Source organism: Kogia breviceps, chromosome 2 (assembly GCF_026419965.1).
Source record: "Kogia breviceps isolate mKogBre1 chromosome 2, mKogBre1 haplotype 1, whole genome shotgun sequence".
Taxonomy (NCBI): Eukaryota; Metazoa; Chordata; class Mammalia; order Artiodactyla; family Physeteridae; genus Kogia; species Kogia breviceps.
The window spans coordinates 62,903,783-62,923,868 of record NC_081311.1 but is presented as its reverse complement, the minus strand read 5'-3'; the positions used below and the strand labels follow the sequence as shown (position 1 = coordinate 62,923,868).

General features: G+C 41.3%; 2 protein-coding genes across 6 annotated transcripts in view; one reads left to right on the top strand and one right to left on the bottom strand.

Annotated features, from left to right (window-relative positions):
* SGPL1 (sphingosine-1-phosphate lyase 1) overlaps positions 1-20,086 on the top strand; it is a 52,789-nt gene that overhangs the window by 15,505 nt on the left and 17,198 nt on the right. For all 4 annotated transcript variants that reach the window (XM_059053257.2, XM_067025437.1, XM_067025439.1 and 1 more), the window contains 5 exons: positions 6,587-6,752; positions 11,523-11,590; positions 14,935-15,082; positions 17,414-17,490; positions 18,902-19,030. In XM_059053257.2, the coding sequence (XP_058909240.1) occupies positions 6,587-6,752; positions 11,523-11,590; positions 14,935-15,082; positions 17,414-17,490; positions 18,902-19,030 (588 nt within the window). The remainder of the gene's footprint in view (positions 1-6,586; positions 6,753-11,522; positions 11,591-14,934; positions 15,083-17,413; positions 17,491-18,901; positions 19,031-20,086) is intronic.
* Positions 4,165-20,086, bottom strand: part of PCBD1 (pterin-4 alpha-carbinolamine dehydratase 1) — a 56,941-nt gene continuing 41,019 nt past the window's right edge. Inside the window, exon 4 of one of the 2 annotated variants that reach the window (XM_067025443.1) lies at positions 4,165-4,248. In XM_067025443.1, the coding sequence (XP_066881544.1) occupies positions 4,243-4,248 (6 nt within the window). In that variant the 3' untranslated portion in view covers positions 4,165-4,242. Of the gene's footprint in view, positions 4,249-8,088; positions 9,115-20,086 lie in introns of those variants that run through there. The other variant, XM_067025441.1, reaches the window with a different exon arrangement.

Below are 20,086 nucleotides of genomic sequence, written 5' to 3'. Positions count from 1 at the left end.
CTGAGTTTCCTGGACTGAGTCACTCCATCACATCATGATCCTGGCCTCACAAAAATGTTAAGAGAATAAATCCTAAGTATAAAAAGCACTGAGATTGTGTTGAGTGGAAAATAACCTTAGTGTTAACTCCCTTCACTGCATTACAGAACCACATTCTAAATTTAAGGAAGCCAGGAGTGAAACCACTCTAAGATACTGGTTTTAAACCTGAAGCTCATGATCCATTTAGAGGGATGCAGAATCAATGTAGTGGGCCAAGCCTTTGAAAAAAGAAGGAAGAAATAGAAAAGAAATGTAAGTGTATCACAAGTAATAAGGTGTTAAGTATTATTTTGGAAATTTTTGTTTTGGTCTTATATCTTTCTGTTGCTGTGTGTGCTAGTTTGTGTTGTAAGATACATTTCTGTGGGACTGTATTGGAAAATTTGAAACTCGTTGGTCTAAAAAGTGACATGCCCTGGGACTTCTCTGGTGGTGCAGTGGTTAGGAATCCACCTGCCAACGCAGGAGATACGGGTTGGAGCTCTTGTCCGGGAAGATCCCACATGCCGCGGAGCAACTAAGCCCATGGGCCACAACTACGGAGTCTGTGCTGTAGAGCCCGCGAGCCACAACTACTGAGCCCGTGTGCCACAACTACTGAAGCCCGTTTGCCCAGAGCCCGTGCTCCGCAGCAAGAGAAGCCGCCACAGTGAGAAGCCCGTGCACCGCAACAAAGAGTAGCCCCCACTTGCCACAAGTAGAGAAAGCCCACACGCAGCAATGAAGACCCAACGCAGCCAAAAGAAACCAAACCATTTGCTTTAAAAAAAAAAGTGGCAGGCCCCAAATTTACCAAATTTGTAGACTACTACTATCATGTTCACGGAAGTGTCTTGCTCCCTTGAAGTGATTTGGGTGGTGAGAGGGTTCAGTATGAGAATAGTAGGCTACCAAGCTCCCATACACTCTAGCAGCTGCCTTTTGTCTAATAATGATTAGGGTTATTGAGTACTATTTTGATGTCTTTTAGGTATCTGCTAAAACCTAAATCATTAGATTGAAGTGGGATGAATAAAAGAAAGTCTGGTTAGTTTATTCATCCTTATTTGACAATAGCTTCTTCAAAGTAGTTAATATTTTAAATCTTCACACTAAAGTTGATCTTTTTTCCTTTAATGTTATACTTCTAAAGATTTATGCTATTCTTTACTATCATTTTATATAGATTCATTGGGCAAAGTATTTTGTTTTTTCCTCTAGGGGAATACATTTCCAATTTTATAACGAAGTGCGAAGGAAAGAATGCTTTTTTTGTGGACGTTTTACCAAAACTACTTTTCTATTAAGCAAAGATTAGAGATAAACAGCCACAAACCCCCACACATACCCACAGACACACATGTACACAGACATTTTATTTTGTGAATATTCTGTGTCCCTTCTAGATAAAGAAATGAAGGCACAGATGGGTGAAATAATTTGCCTGGAGTTGCACAATAAGCTAGTGGCCTTCATAGATGACCACTTATGGTTCTTGTATTTCTAGAGACACAATGTAGAGATTAAGTTGAAATAGAAGCCTAAGTATTGTAATTATAAATAAGTATGCAAGTGTATATAGACAAAATATATTTCTATAAGAAGATAGATGTGGTGGGAAATAATAATTATATTAAGTTCTCGAGCCATCTCTGTCTAGATGTTTTTTCTGTAGTCATGACCTAGCAATACAATTTTGGTTTGTTGTATGTTATCATATATCCAAGGTATATTCTGCCAGGAACATAAATTGTGGAAAGAAAATTCTTGGGATAGCACTGGATTGTAATGTGTTTAGTGATCCTCTGTCTGTAACACTGAGAATGAAGAACTGAAAGAGTACTATATATACTGGCAGGAGGCATGGGTTCCTAGTCTCCACTCTGACACAAGTCCGTCTGCATGAGCTGAGGTACACTGTGCTGCTTCGGGGCCTCTGTAAAATGAAAATGTGGGCTTGATCTCTAAAGTTCTCTTCAACATTTAAATTGTATACTTCCCCAGGGCTGGAATATTGCATCAGAACCCAGCCTGGGGTTGGTGCTGGCTGCAAGGCCCCAAGGAACTGCCTCATCCTTTTTTCCAAGGAGATAACACATGTTACCTCACAGAGCCACAGCGAGTTGTCAGTGTTGTGAAGTGCTTCTTCGTTGGGACTGAGCCTAGGTTGTTTGTAGTAACCTAGAAGGACTTTGGAATGAGGCCAGGAGATATAATTGCTGTGACCAACTGGTTGCCCATTCAAAAAGCTTGCTAGGACCCATCCAAGTACAGTATCATTCTGTCACTGGAGTAAGAGAATATAGAAATATATCTCCTTGAGAGGTGTTTCTCTATATCTCCTCTTAAGGAGATATATTCAAGGACTCCCATTATCTTCTCATAGCAATTACAAAGAAAATATACTTTTGCTGAATATAATTTTGTAAATGTTAGCAAGGAATGCCTTCATATCTTCTTTTTAAACCCCACACTTGTTTATTTATTTATTTTTGGCTTGTGTTGGGTCTTTGTTTCTGTGCGAGGGCTTTCTCTAGTTGTGGTAAGCTGGGGCCACTCTGCATCGCGGTGCGCGGGCCTCTCACTATCGCGTCCTCTCTTGTTGTGGAGCACAGGCTCCAGACTCGCAGGCTCAGTAATTGTGGCTCCCGGGCCTAGTTGCTCCGCGGCATGTGGGATTTTCCCAGACCAGGGCTCGAACCCGTGTCCCCTGCATTAGCAGGCAGATTCTCAACCACTGCGCCACCAGGGAAGCCCGCCTTCGTATCTTAATAGGCTTTTTAAAAATGGAAGTAGTTTGCATGTGCTGATTCTTTGCTCTTTCCCTAATACTAGTTATGTTACTTTTTTGTTTAGTCAGTGCTGTGATAATGTCTACAGTCATCTTTTGCAATTGGTAACCTCTATTTTCTGGGTGAACTAGGAACTAGAATCACTAGAGGAAAAGCTGATCTGTATGATTGTTCTTCTGTCATTCATACACACCATTCAACCATTTGATTTGATCACAGCTTTAACACTAGAAGATTCTCTATAATAGTTGAAATTATGACATACCTTCAATGATGGTAGACTCCTCTGGTCTTTCTCTGGTCTCGACCAGCACTGCCACTGCTGTGTAGGATTGAGATTGTTGATAGCAACAGTGGGCTCTAGGGAATGGCCACCAAGAACTGTGAGGGGGTTGCAGATAAACTGTGTTAACATGGATAGCCCTCTGGGAACCCAGTACTTGTCTAATGCTAATTACCTTATACCGCAGCCTAATTGCTAAGTGTGTAAATGTTTTCAACAAACATTAGTTGAGCACCCGTCCTCCTTCTGAGCTTTCATGCTGCTCCTCGAACATTGCATGTAGATATCCAACAGGAACATAAACCTACAGCATTATCTTGTTTTCAGAATCTCCTCTACCATCTTCAGCTTCTCTTCCTCTTCTAGTCTGCCATGGTTAACATTGTCACCACTTACCCAGTCTCTCAAACATGAAAATCTGGAATTATCTGTATTTTTCCCACTCCATACTTTCTATATCTAATAAGTTATCAAACACTTTCTAAAAATGTTTTTCAAATCCATACCGTGTTTTGGCCCAGATACCATACTGCTTAAGGTGAAACCCAGTTTATTTCTCCCCTGGACTATTTCAACAGTCCTCTTAACTAAAATTTTTGTCTCTAATTTCTGTCCTCCTTCTATTCCTTTCCCATGAAGTTATCTTTAAAAAAAAAAAATTGCTCTCGATTAATACCCATACCTTTCGTTTTGTTTTTGTGCTATTTTCTTTTTTCTTTTTTTTTTTTTTTTTAACTCAACATCGTGTTCTGGAAATTTTTCCATGTGGTTCATTTAAATCTGTCTTTTAAAAAATATAAATTTATTTATGTATATATTTTTTATTTTTGGCTGCACTGGGTCTTTGTTGCTGTGCGCAGGCTTTCTCTAGTTGGGGTGAACGGGGGCTACTCTTTGTTGTGGTGCACGGGCTTCTCACTGCGGTGTCTTCTCTTGTTGCGGAGCACGGGCTCTAGGTGCACAGGCTTCAGTAGTCGTGGCTCATGTGCTCTAGAGCGCAGGCTCAGTAGTTGTGGCGCACAGGCTTAGTTGCTCTGCGGCATGTGGGATCTTCCCAGACCAGGGCTCGAACCCGTGTCCCCTGCACTGGCAGGCGGATTCTTAACCACTGCGCCCACAAGGGAAGTCCATAAATCTGTCTTCTTTTTAATGCTGCATAGTATGGGGACATAAAATATATATTATAGTTTATTTAACCATTTATCAATGGACAGTTATGTTATTTATATTTTTTCTTTTGCTGTTACAAAGAATACTGAAGTGAAAGTCTTTGAACATGTACACAGGTGCAGTTATATAGATACCAAAAAGAATTTCTGGGTAAAAATGAATATACATTTAAAATGTTAGTAGATACTGACAAATCACTTTTTAAAAAGTACCTATCAATTTATACTTCCAATCTCTATGCTTTTTTTCTCCCCAAGACTATTTAAAATCTGGACCTAGTGTATTTCTCTCAGCCTCAGTTCTCTTGTAACTTGATGTGTTCACTCATATACTTGGTCACTGTCAAGCCACTCTCCAAGCTTTTATTCAGTACAAATTGTTTGCCAGGCACCATGCTATATGTTGAGGATTTAGTGCTGGAGAAGACAGATATGGTCTCTGCCCTCATCTAGCCTGTGCTCTTACTACACATACCTTTTTGCCATTCTCAGACTCTTTTTATGCATTTGCAGCTATTATTCTGTCTTTCTGGTATGACTTTTTTTTTCTTTTAACTTTTCTGCCTAGAGGATTTTTTTTGATCATTGTTAGATTTTATCCTCTGTCGTATCTTCCTTATCTCCCCTCAGGTAGAGTTAGATAGGCCTTCCTTAGTGGTCTCTCTTAGCACTTCATTTACATCCTTTTTATAATGTTTACCCTGAAGAGTTCCAGTTACTTATTTATATATGTGTGTGCCCAAGTGTGTCTGCATGTGTATGTATGGACCTCTCTCATTAGATTGTAAGCTCAGTAAGGGCAAGAACTTAGGATATATACCTTAATGTTCCCCCAGCTTAATGCCTTAAACACTGGAGACGCTTCATGAATGTTGAATAAGTGAGTGATGGCAAACTGAAGATGAACTTATTTTGTACACGGCCCTCGGTGGCTTGTGAATACGACTGGGATCCGGTCAGTCTCCAGGGACCTAACCATGTTGTAAAGGAGATGAGAAACAGATGAGTAGACTGCAAGGCACATTGTGATAAGCTCTGTGTAGAGGCACAAATGAATGCTTGATGAGAATTTAATGGGGGAGATTAATTCTTATGAGTTGGGTATTCTGGTAACTTTTCAGGAGAGGATTTTTTCTTGCTTGTGCTACGTATTGTGAGGGACACACATAATGATAAGATATGGTTCCTGGCTTTAAGAGTTTTTGTCAAATAGGGCCTTAGAGCAGAGATTGGCAGGCTATAGCCTATGGGCCACATCTGGCCTGCTGCCTGTTTTTGTATAGCCCATGAGCTAAAATGATATTTTAACTTGAAATTGTTTTTATAAAAAGAATATTTTGTGATATGTGAAATTACATGAAATTCAAATTTTAGCATCTGTAATTAAATTTTGTTGGAACACAGCCACGTTCATTTCTTTACCCACTATTTTGTGACTGCATTTGTGCTACAGCAGCAGAGTTGAGTAGTTGTGACAGAGACTTTTGGCCTGCAGTGCCTAAAATACTTACTCTCTGGCCTTTTACGGAAACAGCCTGCTGCCTTTTGTGTTAGAGGGTGGGAAAGATTCAAGTAGAGAAGAAGAGAAAGACATTCATGTTGAGAAGATTAGTTGAGTGGGACAGTGAATACTGCAGTCATGTAGAAACTTTAGAGCTGAAATGATGATCTAGCTTAACCTTTTATTTATTTATTTTATTTACTTTTGGCTGTGTTGGGTCTTCGTTGCTGCACGCGGGCTTTCTCTAGTTGTGGCAAGCTGGGGCTACTGTTCGTTGCGGTGCGTGGGCTTCTCATTGTGGTGGCTTCTCTTGTTGCCAAGCATGGGCTCTAGGTGCGCAGGCTTCAGTAGTTGTGGCTCATGGGCTCAGTAGTTGTGGCTCCTGGGCTCTAGAGTGCAGGCTAAGTAGTTAATGGTGCATGGGCTCAGTAGTTGTGGCTCGCGGGCTCTAGAATGCAGGCTCAGTAGTTGTGGCTCACGGGCTTAGTTGCTCCGTGACATGTGGGATCTTCCCAGACCAGGGCTTGAACCTGTGTCCCCTGTATTGGCAGGTGGATTCTTAACCACTGCACCACCAGGGAAGTCCAATTAACCTTTTATTTTACAGATAGAAGATCAAAAACTGTCAAAGTCCACTTGTCTCTTAAGGGGCAGTGTGCACGGGAATTCCTAGAGCAGAAGCGGGATGATAAGATTATTGCTGGGGTAGGGCCAGATCATGAGTGGCCTTGCCCTTGAAAAATGAGTTGAAGAGCAAACTAAGAATAGACTTCCTTTCTCTCTTTGAATGTAATTTTTCTTTTTTCTTTTGTATTTCTAGAAGGCCTTTGAGCCCTACTTCGAGATTTTGGAAGTGTATTCCACAAAGGCCAAGAATTATGTAAATGGGCATTGCACCAAGTATGAGCCCTGGCAGCTAATTGCATGGAGTGTCGTGTGGACTCTGCTGATAGTCTGGGTATACGAGTTTGTCTTCCAGCCAGAGAGTAAGTATACTGTCCCCCCTGTAAAGATACAGTGGAGTTACAGTAGCTTTGGAACTGATGGCTAACGGACTGTACTAATTTCTTGCCTGGTTGGTTTGGTTCTGATTTTTAAAATCTGTTTAAATAGAAAGGACGTTGCCTTCTGACTGGTAAAATTTTAATAGGACTTTTGTAACTGTAACTGTTATGTTGATTTTTCTGGATTTGCAGTTTACATTAAACCCCCTGAGTGTTTAGTCCTGGTAAGGATCCACAGAGCATGGCTTAAAACCTCTTCACTTTCAGCTTCTTGCCTAGAACATAATTGTGTCACCTGGAGTTCCCCAAGCATGAGTTTATTGCTTTCATTTTCGGCCATTGTTTCAATAAAGGTTATGTGACATTGGAACAGCACTCATGCAGTGACCACTGGAATGTCTGCTATATGTCAGGCACTGCCAGGCTCTAGGGATATCTATACAAGTAATACAGGGTCCGTGTCCTCTTGGAGTTGAACCTCTGCTGTCAGGGGACAGTACACTTTGAGCTTCCTGGGTGGTGACTCCGGGAGCCAGACTGACATGGGAAGAGGAGGCCGCTTCTCAGGGAGTGTGGAAGATGAGAAGTCTATTAGTGATCAGTTTGAACATCTTGCATCCTTCCTCAGATCCTGCCCACACTCCCTGCACCCCTCCCAACCTCCCACCGCCTGGTTGTGTGGTACCTCCTTACAAATTCTTTTCCCCTGCAGGCTGTGTTTTGTAAGTAAATGGTAGGAGAGGTGGTGGGTGCTCCGTACACCCCCCTGTGCCCCTTCCTCACCCTTAGTAGGGCCATTTCTCATTTGTTTAAAATTTCCGTAACTATTTGCTTCCCTGATAACATCTGTTTGAAGGGGATCTTTAACTGAATACTGTTTCTGCTTTTCTTCCTCTTCTCCCAGAAAAGTCAACTTAGAGGCCAAATTCTGTTTCCTCTCTTTACCATGCAGACAGCCATCCAGCTGTTCTAGTAACATTGCCGAGTTATGGCGGAGTCAACATTGCACTTAATTAAAATGGAAATGAGACGTGACTGCCCTGTCTGAATTTTAGCTCACTCCAGCTTTAAAAACCCTGTCCTCAATTTCTGCTTCTAGTCCGTGCAAGATTTTCTCATAAACTCTGACGAATTAGACAGACTAACCCTTGTGCTTCATGTGCTCCATGGTTTGGAAACGGATGCAGCCCCCGTCCCTTCTGCTCAGGCTTATTCCTTTCCTGGGAAGCATTTGATTCAGTGCTGCCCACCATCCTGTCCGATTCCAGAGGCCTCTAAGGAGTAGCAGTAAATGTACTTCTGTTTTTTTTTTTTTATTGTGATAGAATATACATACCATAAAATTGATCATTTTACCCATTTTTAAGTGGACAGTTCAGTGACATTAAGTTCATTCACCCTGTTGTGCAGCCATCACCACCATCCTTCTCTAGAACTCTCTCATCATTGTAAGCTCTGTACCCATTAAACACGAACTTCCCACTACTCCCTCTCCCCAGCTCCTGGCAGCCACCATTCTGTGTACCTTTCCTTTAAGATGGTGCATTTGTAAATCCAAACTAAGGCCAGGGATCTTGAGGTTTATATTTCTTTGCTGTGATTAGTATTAGCTTTAGGTATTTACTTCTGTTTTCCATTGTGCAGCCCTCGGTGCCCGTGAGCATTTTGCTTAACCGGTAGTTGAAGCAAGCCATCTTAGGTCTCAGGTACTTTAGCGTTCAAAAAAGAATGTGCTGGCTTCTGAGTACACCATGAGAAAATTAATAGAAGCAGTGTGGTATGTGTAATGGTATGTGGCATCTAAATCTTTGTGAACGCCAAGCCATTATGGTTGTTTTATTTTTAATAACATTTTTTCTTATTATAAAAGCAGTACATGTTCATTGTAAAAAATTAGGCAATATAGCTAAACCATAAGAAAAAAATTCAAATCTTATTACCTAGAGATAACCACCATTTATGTATCTGTGTCTCTTTCTATATCTGAATCTGGTTGAATCATATAAAATGTAGTTTTTGTCGGTAAAAAATTGTTGAATATTGGCAATTTCATATTGCTTTAATACATATACACACACATTTTTTATTTTGTAACTTCCAACTTGAATTTTAGACACCGATAGAAATGTCTTCCCGCCAGAGATCGGAGGTAATTTTGATAGAACTGCCGATTTCTTCAGCACCCTGCTCATGTAGAAGTATTCCACGTATTACTGAACATCCACTCACTTTTAGTATATTGCCTTAGAGGAGTCTAAAGTCCGTCTACTGATAAATTTTGCTGATCTTCAAATTCTGGGTACCCTTCTGAGGGGGGAGGGTAATTGCGGAACACAGGATGGACCTGGGTAGATAAGAATTGGAGGGTAGATAAGAACTGGAGGTAGATAAGAACTGGAGGGTAGATAAGAACTGGAGGCGGCAGGAGGGTGGGGTGGGGCAGGGCTGGAGCCCTCTAAGGTGTGATCTCTCATTTAATCCTGCTCCATCCTTACTAACTCATGTTGACTTAAACTGTTGGGACTATCTGCAGTTCATCAACAGAAATCTGAGTTCTGTGGTAGGAGGAGGTTTCTAGCCGTGGCACCTTGGGCAACACCCTTAAGCCTGTTTCCTCACAGTAAAATGAGCATAATAATGCTGCTTTACCCAGTCTCAGAGTGATGGGAGGATCGAGTGGCATAAGTGGTATGAAAGGAATTTGTAAACTGTAAAGAGCCATGCGTTGTCGTTCTTACACTGGCATTTCTTATTGTATTACCTTAAAACATTCTCGTTACTTTTTTTTCCTGTACCTCTGGGAAATTTTACTTTTGAGATTATCTTTTTAGGTCTTGACCACATAATCTTTTCATTCTCAATTTCTCCATCTCTGGTCTGTATTCTGTTCTTTTTACCCTGTACCATATTATCTCACAAATTTCACAAAATTAGTTTATTCTTCTCCACCTAGTCACATTAATGTACTTTTGGACACCTAACTCAGCTTGCTGATTTTTAGACCTCTTTCTACCTAATTAATTAATTATTTCATCTATTAAATAAGGAAGTAGTTCTGAATCTTTACAGATTTAACATTGTTAGAAATAATCAAATAACAAGCAGCTTAACTATCGAACACTAAGTTATGCTCATTTGTTGGACTACTGTGTAACACTGAAAAATACGTTTAGGAAGAATTTTTAATAATGTAGAAAATGCTGTAAATGAGAAGAGGATATGATATTGTACATACAGTAAGATCTCAGGACTGAAAGGAAATACTCCAAAATTTAAACAAAAAGTAACAGTGGTTTCAGTCCCTTTGTCTTAGTCAGTCTGTGCCTTAGATACTGGGTTTTGTCCCAGACATTTACAGAGTGTTGACCTCAGTGCTAGGCACTTAGGGATGCACCCTAAGCAAAAACAACTAGTAAAGGTGCAAGGCATCGTATAATAAATACCCAGAGAAGGTACAGACACATTCTTTGTCTGTTGAAAGCACCTTCTGGCCAAGGAAATTGGAATTTCCCAGATCTCCTAGGAAAGCAGTGAAGTTCATTCAGTTCACGCCTTGTATCTTCGCAGAAAGCCTACGTGTAGATTCCTTAGAAACTCACTTGGGATAACTGAAAATTCCTGTTGTGCATTTGAAGCAGTGTAGAGGCCTGGGAGTCTAGGACTAGAAAAACAAAGACTTCAGTTAAATCCCTGTCCCATCAATGATTTGATCTGTGGCCTTGAGCAAGTTATTAATGCTTTGATCCTTAGCTGCCCTTGGATAGTAGGTAGTGCCTTCCTTGCCAACCTCAAAATCTTGTTGTCAGAGTCAGTTGAGATATACTGAATTCATTAAAAGGCACGACTGTCTATTTAGATGCCATATATTTATAACTATTGTAATTGACAGGATCAGAATTCCATATTTGTCCTGTGTACTGCCCAACAGAATGGAGTCTCATTGGTGTCCGTGATATTTGAAGGCCTTTTTAGGTCCAGAAAATGTTGTTGGGATGTGTGTTGAATGAGAGACTGGAGCATAGATCCTGAAGAAAAGCAGGGGTTGGGCATTTGTTTTGAGGGAGGGGAGAGAAACGCTGGGCATCCGGAAACCTTGGGAAGGTAAGGAGCTCTGCGATATACTTGACCCAGCAATTCTCTTTCTGGGAATTTATCCTGTAGGTATACTGTCACGTACACATACGGTGTGTGTTACAAGGTTAGCTATTTCAGCATGGTTTGTGATAGCAAATATTAGACACAACCTAAGTTTCCATCAGGAAAGGGCAGGTTAAATAAATTAGGGTACATCCATCTAATGGAATACTCTACAGGTATAGAAATGAATGAGGAAGCACAGATCTTTAAAAGAATATTGCTAAGTAGAAGAACAAGGTCTAGTACAGTGCTGGAGTATGCTACCTTTTGTGTAAAAGAGACAAATAAGAACATACCTCTATTCTTACTTGCATATGCATAAAGAAATTCTAGGAGGGTATCTAGAAACTAGTAGTAATATTAACCTGGGGGTAGGATGAGGGTCTGGGGGATAGATGAGAGTGTGTGTGTTTATTTTATTTTATTTTTGAACCATGTAAATATATTACTTATTCAAAAATTAAAAGGTTTTTTAAAAAAGGAAAGAAACTACCTTTGCCGTCTGAGGGCAGGTGAGATTGCAGAGGACATATTGAATAGTTCATACATTATGACTATCAGGTCATATAATCTGTGGAAATTTATTTGGATAATAGAACCATTTGTTTCTTTTAGGTTTATGGTCAAGGTTTAAAAAGAGATGTTTTAAGCTTATCCGGAAGATGCCTATTATTGGTCGTAAGGTAAGCAGAATCCTGTAGATTTTCCCTACCGCCTCCTACCCCCATGGTCATCAGACCTCTTTCTTTATAGTCACTGAAACTAGAAGTTCAAGGGGGCTGGGTGAGTTTTGTCTCCCACCTCCAAGAAACATTCGACAATGTCTGGAGACGTTTCTGGATATCACAAGAGGAGGTGGGTGCTGTCGGCATCTAGTGGATAGGGGCCAGGGATGCTGCTGAACACCGTCCAGTGCACAGGTCAGCCTCCACAGCAGAGGACTGGCCGACTCAAAACAGCAGAAGTGTCAAGAATGAGAAGGCTGACTCAGCCCTTTCTCCAACGTCTCTGACCGAAGGAGAAAGATGCTATCCAGGAGATACTTGAAATTAGACAACCTGACAGAAGTGACATGAAGCTTTGGAGCAATATTTGGCTGAATTTAGATAGTTATCAGGGATCGAGTGCTTACATGGTTTAGATCAGGGTTGGCAAACATTTCCTGTAAAGGGCTAGGTATGAAGCATTTTAGACGTTGCAGGCCATACCGTGTCTGCCACAGCTCCTCACCCCTGCCCTTGCAGAGGGAAAGCAGTGATAGTACGACAGGTAGAGAAATGAGCCTGGCTGTGTTCCAGTGAGATTCTCTTTACAAAAACAGGCACCGGCCAAACTTAGCCTGTAGTTTGATTTGGCCTGTAGTTTGCTGATCCCAGGTTCAGAAACTTAGAGCAGAATCATTCTCTTGCTCTTTGTTCATATCTGTAGTCTAGTACTTTCCCTTCACTGGATCCTCTCTATCCTCATCCACGCTCAGGATAAGACAATCACGTCTGTACCCTTCCCACAGATTCTTTATCACAGGTGAAAATAAACAGGGCAGGCCCCACTGCAGGCTCTAAGGAATGCACATGATCCTTGATGGCTTCATCTTCCTTGCTTTCCTGCCCTGCCCCTCAACATTGCTGCAAGCTTTCTTTCACTTTTGGCTTTCAGTTCCTGTTCCCCTTTCCTGGCCAAACCAGAAAAGATGGCAGTTATCTTTTAGCCTTTGACTGAAGTCCATTCAGACCACTGTGCTAAGTCTCCCAGAACTTTGGATTTTCAGGTTCATTTCCTGTGGGGAAGGGGAAGTAATAACTGGGGTGGAAAAGGAGAGTGAGTGCTTTTATTTGACCTCTAATCATATTAAGCCCTAAAATTACATCTACTTTAGTCCTTAGAAAATGAAGGGTAGGGGAGAGGGAAGATAGAAAGGATGGACTGATCACAAAGGATAATAGCTTTTCCCCGTATTATTCCCTGTATTTTTTCTGCCTTTATTCATCATACTTTTCTCCTTCAGTTTCAGATTTTTTTTTTTTTTTTTCCCGGTGTGCGGGCCTCTCACTGTTGTGGCCTCTCCCGTTGCGGAGCACAGGCTCCGGACGCACAGGCTCAGCGGCCATGGCTCACGGGCCCAGCCGCTCAGCGGCATGTGGGATCTTCCCGGACCGGGGCACGAACCCGCGTCCCCCGCATCAGCAGGTGGACTCCCAACCACTGCGCCACCAGGGAAGCCCCAGTTTCAGATTTTGAGACAGATAAATGCTGGGGTTCCAGAACCCATTAACTGTATATGATAACAGAATTGGAAGGTACTTAGAAACTGTATAATCACCTTTCAATTTTTAGATGCAAATTTTGAGGTGCAGAGACAAAAGTTACTTGTTTTGGGTGAGTGTGTGTCCCTCTGTAATTCACTGAGCACCTGCTCAGGGTCAGGTACTATTCTGGTGCTGCGGACACAGTGGTGAACAAGGCCAAGTCCTTCCTCCATAGAATCTATATTTCAGTACTAAGCAAAGACAGAAAATGAATAAGTAAACCAATACATAAGAATTTCACTTTGAAATAAATGCTGTGAAGAAATTAAAATGCAGTGGAGATTCTGAGGCAAGAATTGGGGTGAGGATGTGCCTGCTGTGCTCTCTATCATTTTTGTCTGTTTTATTACAACAGCATCATCTATACATGGAAGCTCAGCTTTCATAGTTCTGGTTACATTTATGCAGCATAATTCTTTATTTACAACTTAAAAAATATCTTCATGTCCATCACATGTCCTGGCATTGCCCAGGAGTGTGGACTCTGCTTCCTGCCAATGTCTGTGTGTTAGACTTTGCGGACATGTTTTAAAGGAGAGGCTTTCCCTGTGGTTTCATTGAGGGCCATGTCTAAGAAGACCCTCTTGGATTCTAATCATCCATGGCACTTTTCATTACCTGACTTTTAGTTTTTGACTGTGATGCTAAAAATAAGCTCAGAAGGGCTTCCCTGGTGGCGCAGTGGTTGAGAATCCGCCTGCTGATGCAGGAGACACGGGTTCGTGCCCCAGTCCGGGAAGATCCCACATGCTGCGGAGCAGCTGGGCCCGTAAGCCATGGCCACTGAGCCTGTGCGTCCGGAGCCTGTGCTCCGCAACGGGAGAGGCCACGGCAGTGAGAGGCCCGAGGACCACCAAAAAATAAAAAAATAAAAAAATAAGCTCAGGAGAACAGGACACACACACACACCCTGCCCCCAGCCTAAGTTTGTTTTGTTCACTGTGTATCTCTGGCCCACAGTAGTAGTTCAACAAATATGTATTAAGTAGATAAGTGAATGAATGAAAGAAAATGTCTGATGAGGATGGAAACGAAATAACCATAGCTGATAAATGATGTAGCAGAAAGGACTTCAGCTCCTCCTAGCACTTAAGAGTCAAGCAGTGCAAAGCTGTCAACCTGAGGAGACAGGTGGCAGCCTCCCTGGCTGTTCCCAGCATGTCTTGTGCTTCTGTGTGGGGATTTGTGTAGGGACTCCAGATTCCTGGTGTGCTCTGGGTGTGCCTTGGTGAAGGAGCTCATCCCTTGCTCAAGCATCAGAATCTGTTTTACTGTGGCTTGGCCTGTTTTCTGGCTACTGTTCCTGGTTCTACCTTAGTTTCTTTGGTGCACACATTGTAGCTGCTGCCAAGGGACGAACAAGGTCCAAATATCGCCCTCAGAGAAGTGCTGACTTTAGCAAATGCAAACCAAGTAAAGCATTGGTGAGGTCAATGTGGCAGAGGAAAAGGGTGGGGGTGGAGTAGGGAATTGAGTATATCTTTGACCTTCAGGGAGAAAGCTGACTTTTCAAACTTTTAATAGACTATTGCCCAGGCCAGAAAATAGCTGAATGGTCAAAATGTCACCACACCTTTTTAAGAAAAAATACCATCCTTATTCTGAAGCACTTGTGCAGTGCCCAGCATTGAGCAGTTGGTTTGGTGTTGTAACTGGTTCTTCTACTCTCCGTGCTGTATTCTTCTAGCTCCCTATTAACTTTATCTTCCTTATCTTTGGAGATCCAAGATAAGTTGAACAAAACCAAGGAAGATATTAGCAAGAATATGTCATTCCTGAAAGTGGACAAAGATTACGTGAAAGCCCTGCCTTCTCAAGGAATGAGCCCAGCTGCAGTTCTGGAGAAGCTCAAAGAATACAGCTCTATGGGTACGATTCTCAGCAAATATATGCTCCCTACTTCCTTAATGTGGCTGGTTATTTGGTCATCATTTGATGTTTGCAGAGGTTAAGAAGAGTTCATTCCTGGTGCTTCTGTATTCAGGAGGGCCCACTCCCTGTCTCAAAGGCTGAATTTCGTATTTTAAAACTGTATTTATTATAGATTCATCCTTCACCCATAAAGCAAACAAATCTCAGAGATGGTGGAACTTGGTTCCATTTTCTTTTCTAAGCCTGAATAAAATAGACCGATTTGGTTTTTGGCAAGAGAAAATATCTAATAAAATGAAATACAGATTCTTTATAGAAATTGTGAAATCCGTATAGAGGCACAGAAGAAAATAAGTCAGTATAATTTCATCCTCAAAAGATAAACACAGATGATATATATGTATAATCTCAGAATGTTAATAGTGTCTTGTGTATAAGCACACACGTACATATATGCATGAGCACGTGTGGGAAGGATAAATGAACTAAGTAGCTTAATGTTTAAGAGTACAGCCCGGATTCACTCAGCCTGGATTCACATCTGGTTCAGCCACTTAAAATATGGCCTTGGGTTGGTTGCTTAACTACTCTCTGCCCCTGTTTCTGTCTCTCTACAATGAGGATAATAACAATGGTACTTATCTGAAAGGATAATTGTAGAGATTAAATGAGATTATGCATGTAAATATATAATACCTGGCTTATAATAAGTGCTCAATAAATATTAACTATTATTAACACAAACATGTTTGTTACAAATTAAGATCATATGACAAATACCTTTTAAAAATAGGCTTTTTAGTTTGGCATAATTTTAGATTTATAGAAAATTTGCAAAGATAATAGATTTCCCACATACCCCTTACCCAGCTTCTCCTGATGTTAATATCTAAAATAACCATGGTACATTTGTCAAAACTAAAAAATTAACATCGGTACAGTGCTGTTAACTACAAATTCTATTCCTGGTTCACCAGTTTTTCTTTTTCCTGTTCTAGGATCTAGTCCAGGATACCATATTACATTTTAAAATTTCGAATTGACATCTGTTGAATTTTTGACATCAGATGGTACAAAACTAGATATGGTGCAGGATTTATATATGATATAAAGCAAGGATTAGCATTCTCTGAGGCCTGTGTATTAAAGATTTCTATGATTATGAGGGCTGGTTGGCCGCCCCATATTTCCTCTCTTCCATTTTTAAGTCACTGTCCATTGCCATACTCTGTAGCCCCAGTAAAAGAACAGGAAATAAAACCATATATCCTACTTTTGAAATGCCGGTGACCTCTGATCTGAAGACATACGTGGCACAGACCAGTGTCCTCTAAAGAAAGAGGGAAGGTCAAACTGGCCACAAGCTGGTAGATCACGTGAGAATGAGGGGTTTGTCGGGATATTCACTACTCAGTCTTCTGCTCTCATTGGAACTGCAGATCTTGGCTTTGTAGAGCCCATGGCAACAGTCTTCAGCTAGGGTGCTTCTGTAATCCTCACTACCCATTTTCAATAGGGCACAGCCATGTTGTCATAGAAGGACCCGAGACACCCACATGAACAGATTCGTTGGTATTGTAGAGTGTCTCTGGGGGAGCACCTCAGACAGGAAGTGGAAAGTCAGACCTTACATTCTGGTCAGGAGCCTGTCCTCTGAGCCTTCTCCCAGTGATGGCTGTGTTCCTGATGCTGAGTGCTGCAGCAGAGGTTGCTGGAAGCAGGTGGCTAATTCTGTATGAGTTTTCAGGCTTGTCTGAAGGAGGGGTCCCTGAGGACAGGAGGCTGAGGGTTCATCTCTCACCACGGTTTGTCTAGTCAGGGATTCAGTTCCCTGGCTCCAGCTCGTGTGGTAGTATACTGAAATTCCACACCTTCGCCTTACTCTTTTCTGCTAACTCTGCTCATAGCAGTTCCCACACTTCCCTTGACTGGCTTGGAAGGCAGAGAAGAGGGAAGCCACTGCCGAAAAAGGTCAAGCTGAGCCATACAGAGAACAGAAAAGGAGTACAGATAAAGGAAAATTGTTCTGCTGTTAGAAGGCAGTTGGGGATGATGACATTATTATTGGACTATCTTTACCTAGATGCTGTTAATACCTTTTTCACACTGTTGTTGATGGTAATTGTTGACCTTTCATCTTTATTTTGCTGTGATAGCTCTTTATTGGAGTTCTTTTTCTTGATTTTATGTAAGAATATCTTTGGGTTTCCACTCCAACTTTTTTTTTCTTTTGTACGCAGAGGAATTTCTTCCTATTTCTTCTTTATTAGAACCTGTCTTCCCAAAGCCTCCTGCATACTGATCCAGTAGTCTTCCCTTTCTCTGTAGATGTCTTGTGGCAAGAAGGGAAAGCCTCCGGAGCGGTGTACAGTGGGGAGAAGGAGCTCACTGAACTCCTTGTGAAGGTGAGCGAGTGCCTAGTACTTGAAGGGAGTGTGTGGCCCTGCCAGTTTAGATTATGCATTTTTTTCTCCTTATTTTTGTAATAAAAAAATAACTTAATGAAAGTTTATTGTTAAAATAAAACTAAAGAGGTTTAGAAAGTGTCTCTTTACCCAGACATAGGCGAATATGCATAATATTGATCAAAGACATCTTCAATCTGTAAAAAAGTAAAATGTTACTTATGTTTCCAGGCTTCATAGATGCCCTGTGTAGAAGGCAGATACTAGGGAAGGTAGTCCATCATTTGAGATTATTTATGACAAGATATATTTTGTTGGATCAGAAGAGACAAGGGATGGAAACTGGGTCATAATTTCCTGTACTACATGAGTCTCAAATCATATGATCTGAGAATAAGCAGTGGTCTCAATTATAATTCAAATAATTCTCATTTTTGTTGACTTTAAAATTGCCTTTAGCTTCTTCCACTTCTAATCAAATTTATTTTTTAAACCCCACTTTGTCGTATAAAATTGGCATTGGACTGCTGGTCTCTAAGGTCTTTGTGTTTGATTATTATAACTGTGAAACTGTGCATACCTTACTAAATGTTATAAGTTTTGCTCGGCTGTATCTTGACATAATACCCTGACCTTACTTCTACGCTTATGAATCTTTCAGTGGCTTCCCATTATCTACAGGACAAAACTCAAGCTGCTCATGCAGCAGAAAATATAAGTCCCTTCGTGAGGCAGCTCCCACCTATTTTTTTTCAACCATTCCTGTTCTTTTCCCTCATGAATACTAACCACTGCCTTTACTCTTTACTGAGTACACCTTGCTCCTATGTTGTTTTCCTTTCCCTCCTGCTCTAAGTGATGAGTTCCTATTCATGTCTCAAGGTTCCACTGAACAGATAACCTCCAGACCACTCAGGATGTTCGTTATTCCCTCTTTAACGCCCCGTACCCTCAAGTACGTATGTACATCTGGTATCGCACTTAAAATAGCACTCCACTTAAGTGCTTCGCGTGCATTATCTTATTTACTTATGGCTAGAACCCCATCAGGTAGGTACTATGATTATCCCCTTAAGCATATGAGGAAATTGAGCTTCAGAGAGGTTATCTGACCTAAGAATACACAGCTAGAAGTGATACTTAAAGCTAAGATTTCAAACTGGGGTTTTTTGGTGTTTTAGTCTGTGCTTTTAACTGCATTTATAATTCCTCTCTTATCACACTGTAAAATAATTTTTATGCCTGTCTGTCTCCTCCACTATATTTTGATCTTCTTTAGATTAGGGAACATATCTTACCATTTTTCCAGTTTCTAGTGTTGTGTCTGACACCTAGACACTTTTGTTTGTTGTGTGATTCTTTTTTTTTGTACAATGTAATCGTCTTCACATCTGCTTGCATTTCTCTGCAGGCTTATGGAGATTTTGCATGGAGTAATCCGCTGCATCCAGATATCTTCCCAGGACTACGTAAGATAGAAGCAGAGATTGTGAGGATGGCTTGTTCCCTATTCAATGGGGGACCAGATTCGTGTGGATGTGTAAGTATATGCAGGTGGCATCCTATAATCTGATTTTTTTAGCTTAAAATGGAAGAGTTTATTCAAAACATTTTATTACACAAGTAATACATGATTATTGTAGGAAGATCCAGATTAACAGCGCCTTTTTTTTTTTTTGGTGGTACGCGGGCCTCTCAGTGTTGTGGCCTCTCCCGTTGCGGAGCACAGGCTCCGGACGCACAGGCTCAGCGGCCATGGCTCATGGGCCCAGCCGCTCTGCGGCATGTGGGATCTTCCCGGACCCGGGCATGAACCCGTATCCCTTGCATGGGCAGGCGGATTCTCAACCACTGCGCCGCCAGGGAAGCCCCCATTAGACTCTTTATGACTAAATATTTTTTAAAATAATTTCTTCTGAAGATCAGTTGCTCAGTTTACTTCTTCTTTTTTTTTTAATGGAGTATAGTTGCTTTACAGTGTTGTGTTAGTTGCTCCTGGACAACGAAGTGGATCAGCTATATGTATACCTATATCCCCTCCCTCTTGGACCTCCCCACCCCCCTGAATCCCCCCTATCCAGGTCATCCCACAGCACCGAGCTGAGCTCCCTGTGCTGTACAGCAGGTTCCCAACAGCCATCTGTTTTACACGTGGTAGTGTATATATATCAATCCTAACCTCCCAATTCGTCCCACCCTCCCCATCCTGCTCTGTGTCTACATGTCCGTTCTCTGCATATGCGTCTCTATTCCTGTCCTGAAAATAGGTTCATCTGTACCATTTTTCTAGATTCCACATATATGCGTTAATATATGATATTTGTTTTTCTCTTTCTGACTTGACTTCACTCTGTATGACAGGCTCTGTGAATAAGAGACCACAGGTTAAACAAGCACAAAAACAGTTTGGCCTTATCCAGTGAAGTTGAAGATACCCATATCTTATGACCCTGATATGCCACTACTTGGGATATATTCTAGAAAAACATACATGTGTGTATCAGGATAGATGTATATTCATAGCAACATTGTTCATGATAGCTAAAAACTGGAGGTAATTCAAATGCTTATCAACAGTGGGGTGGGGATGAATCAT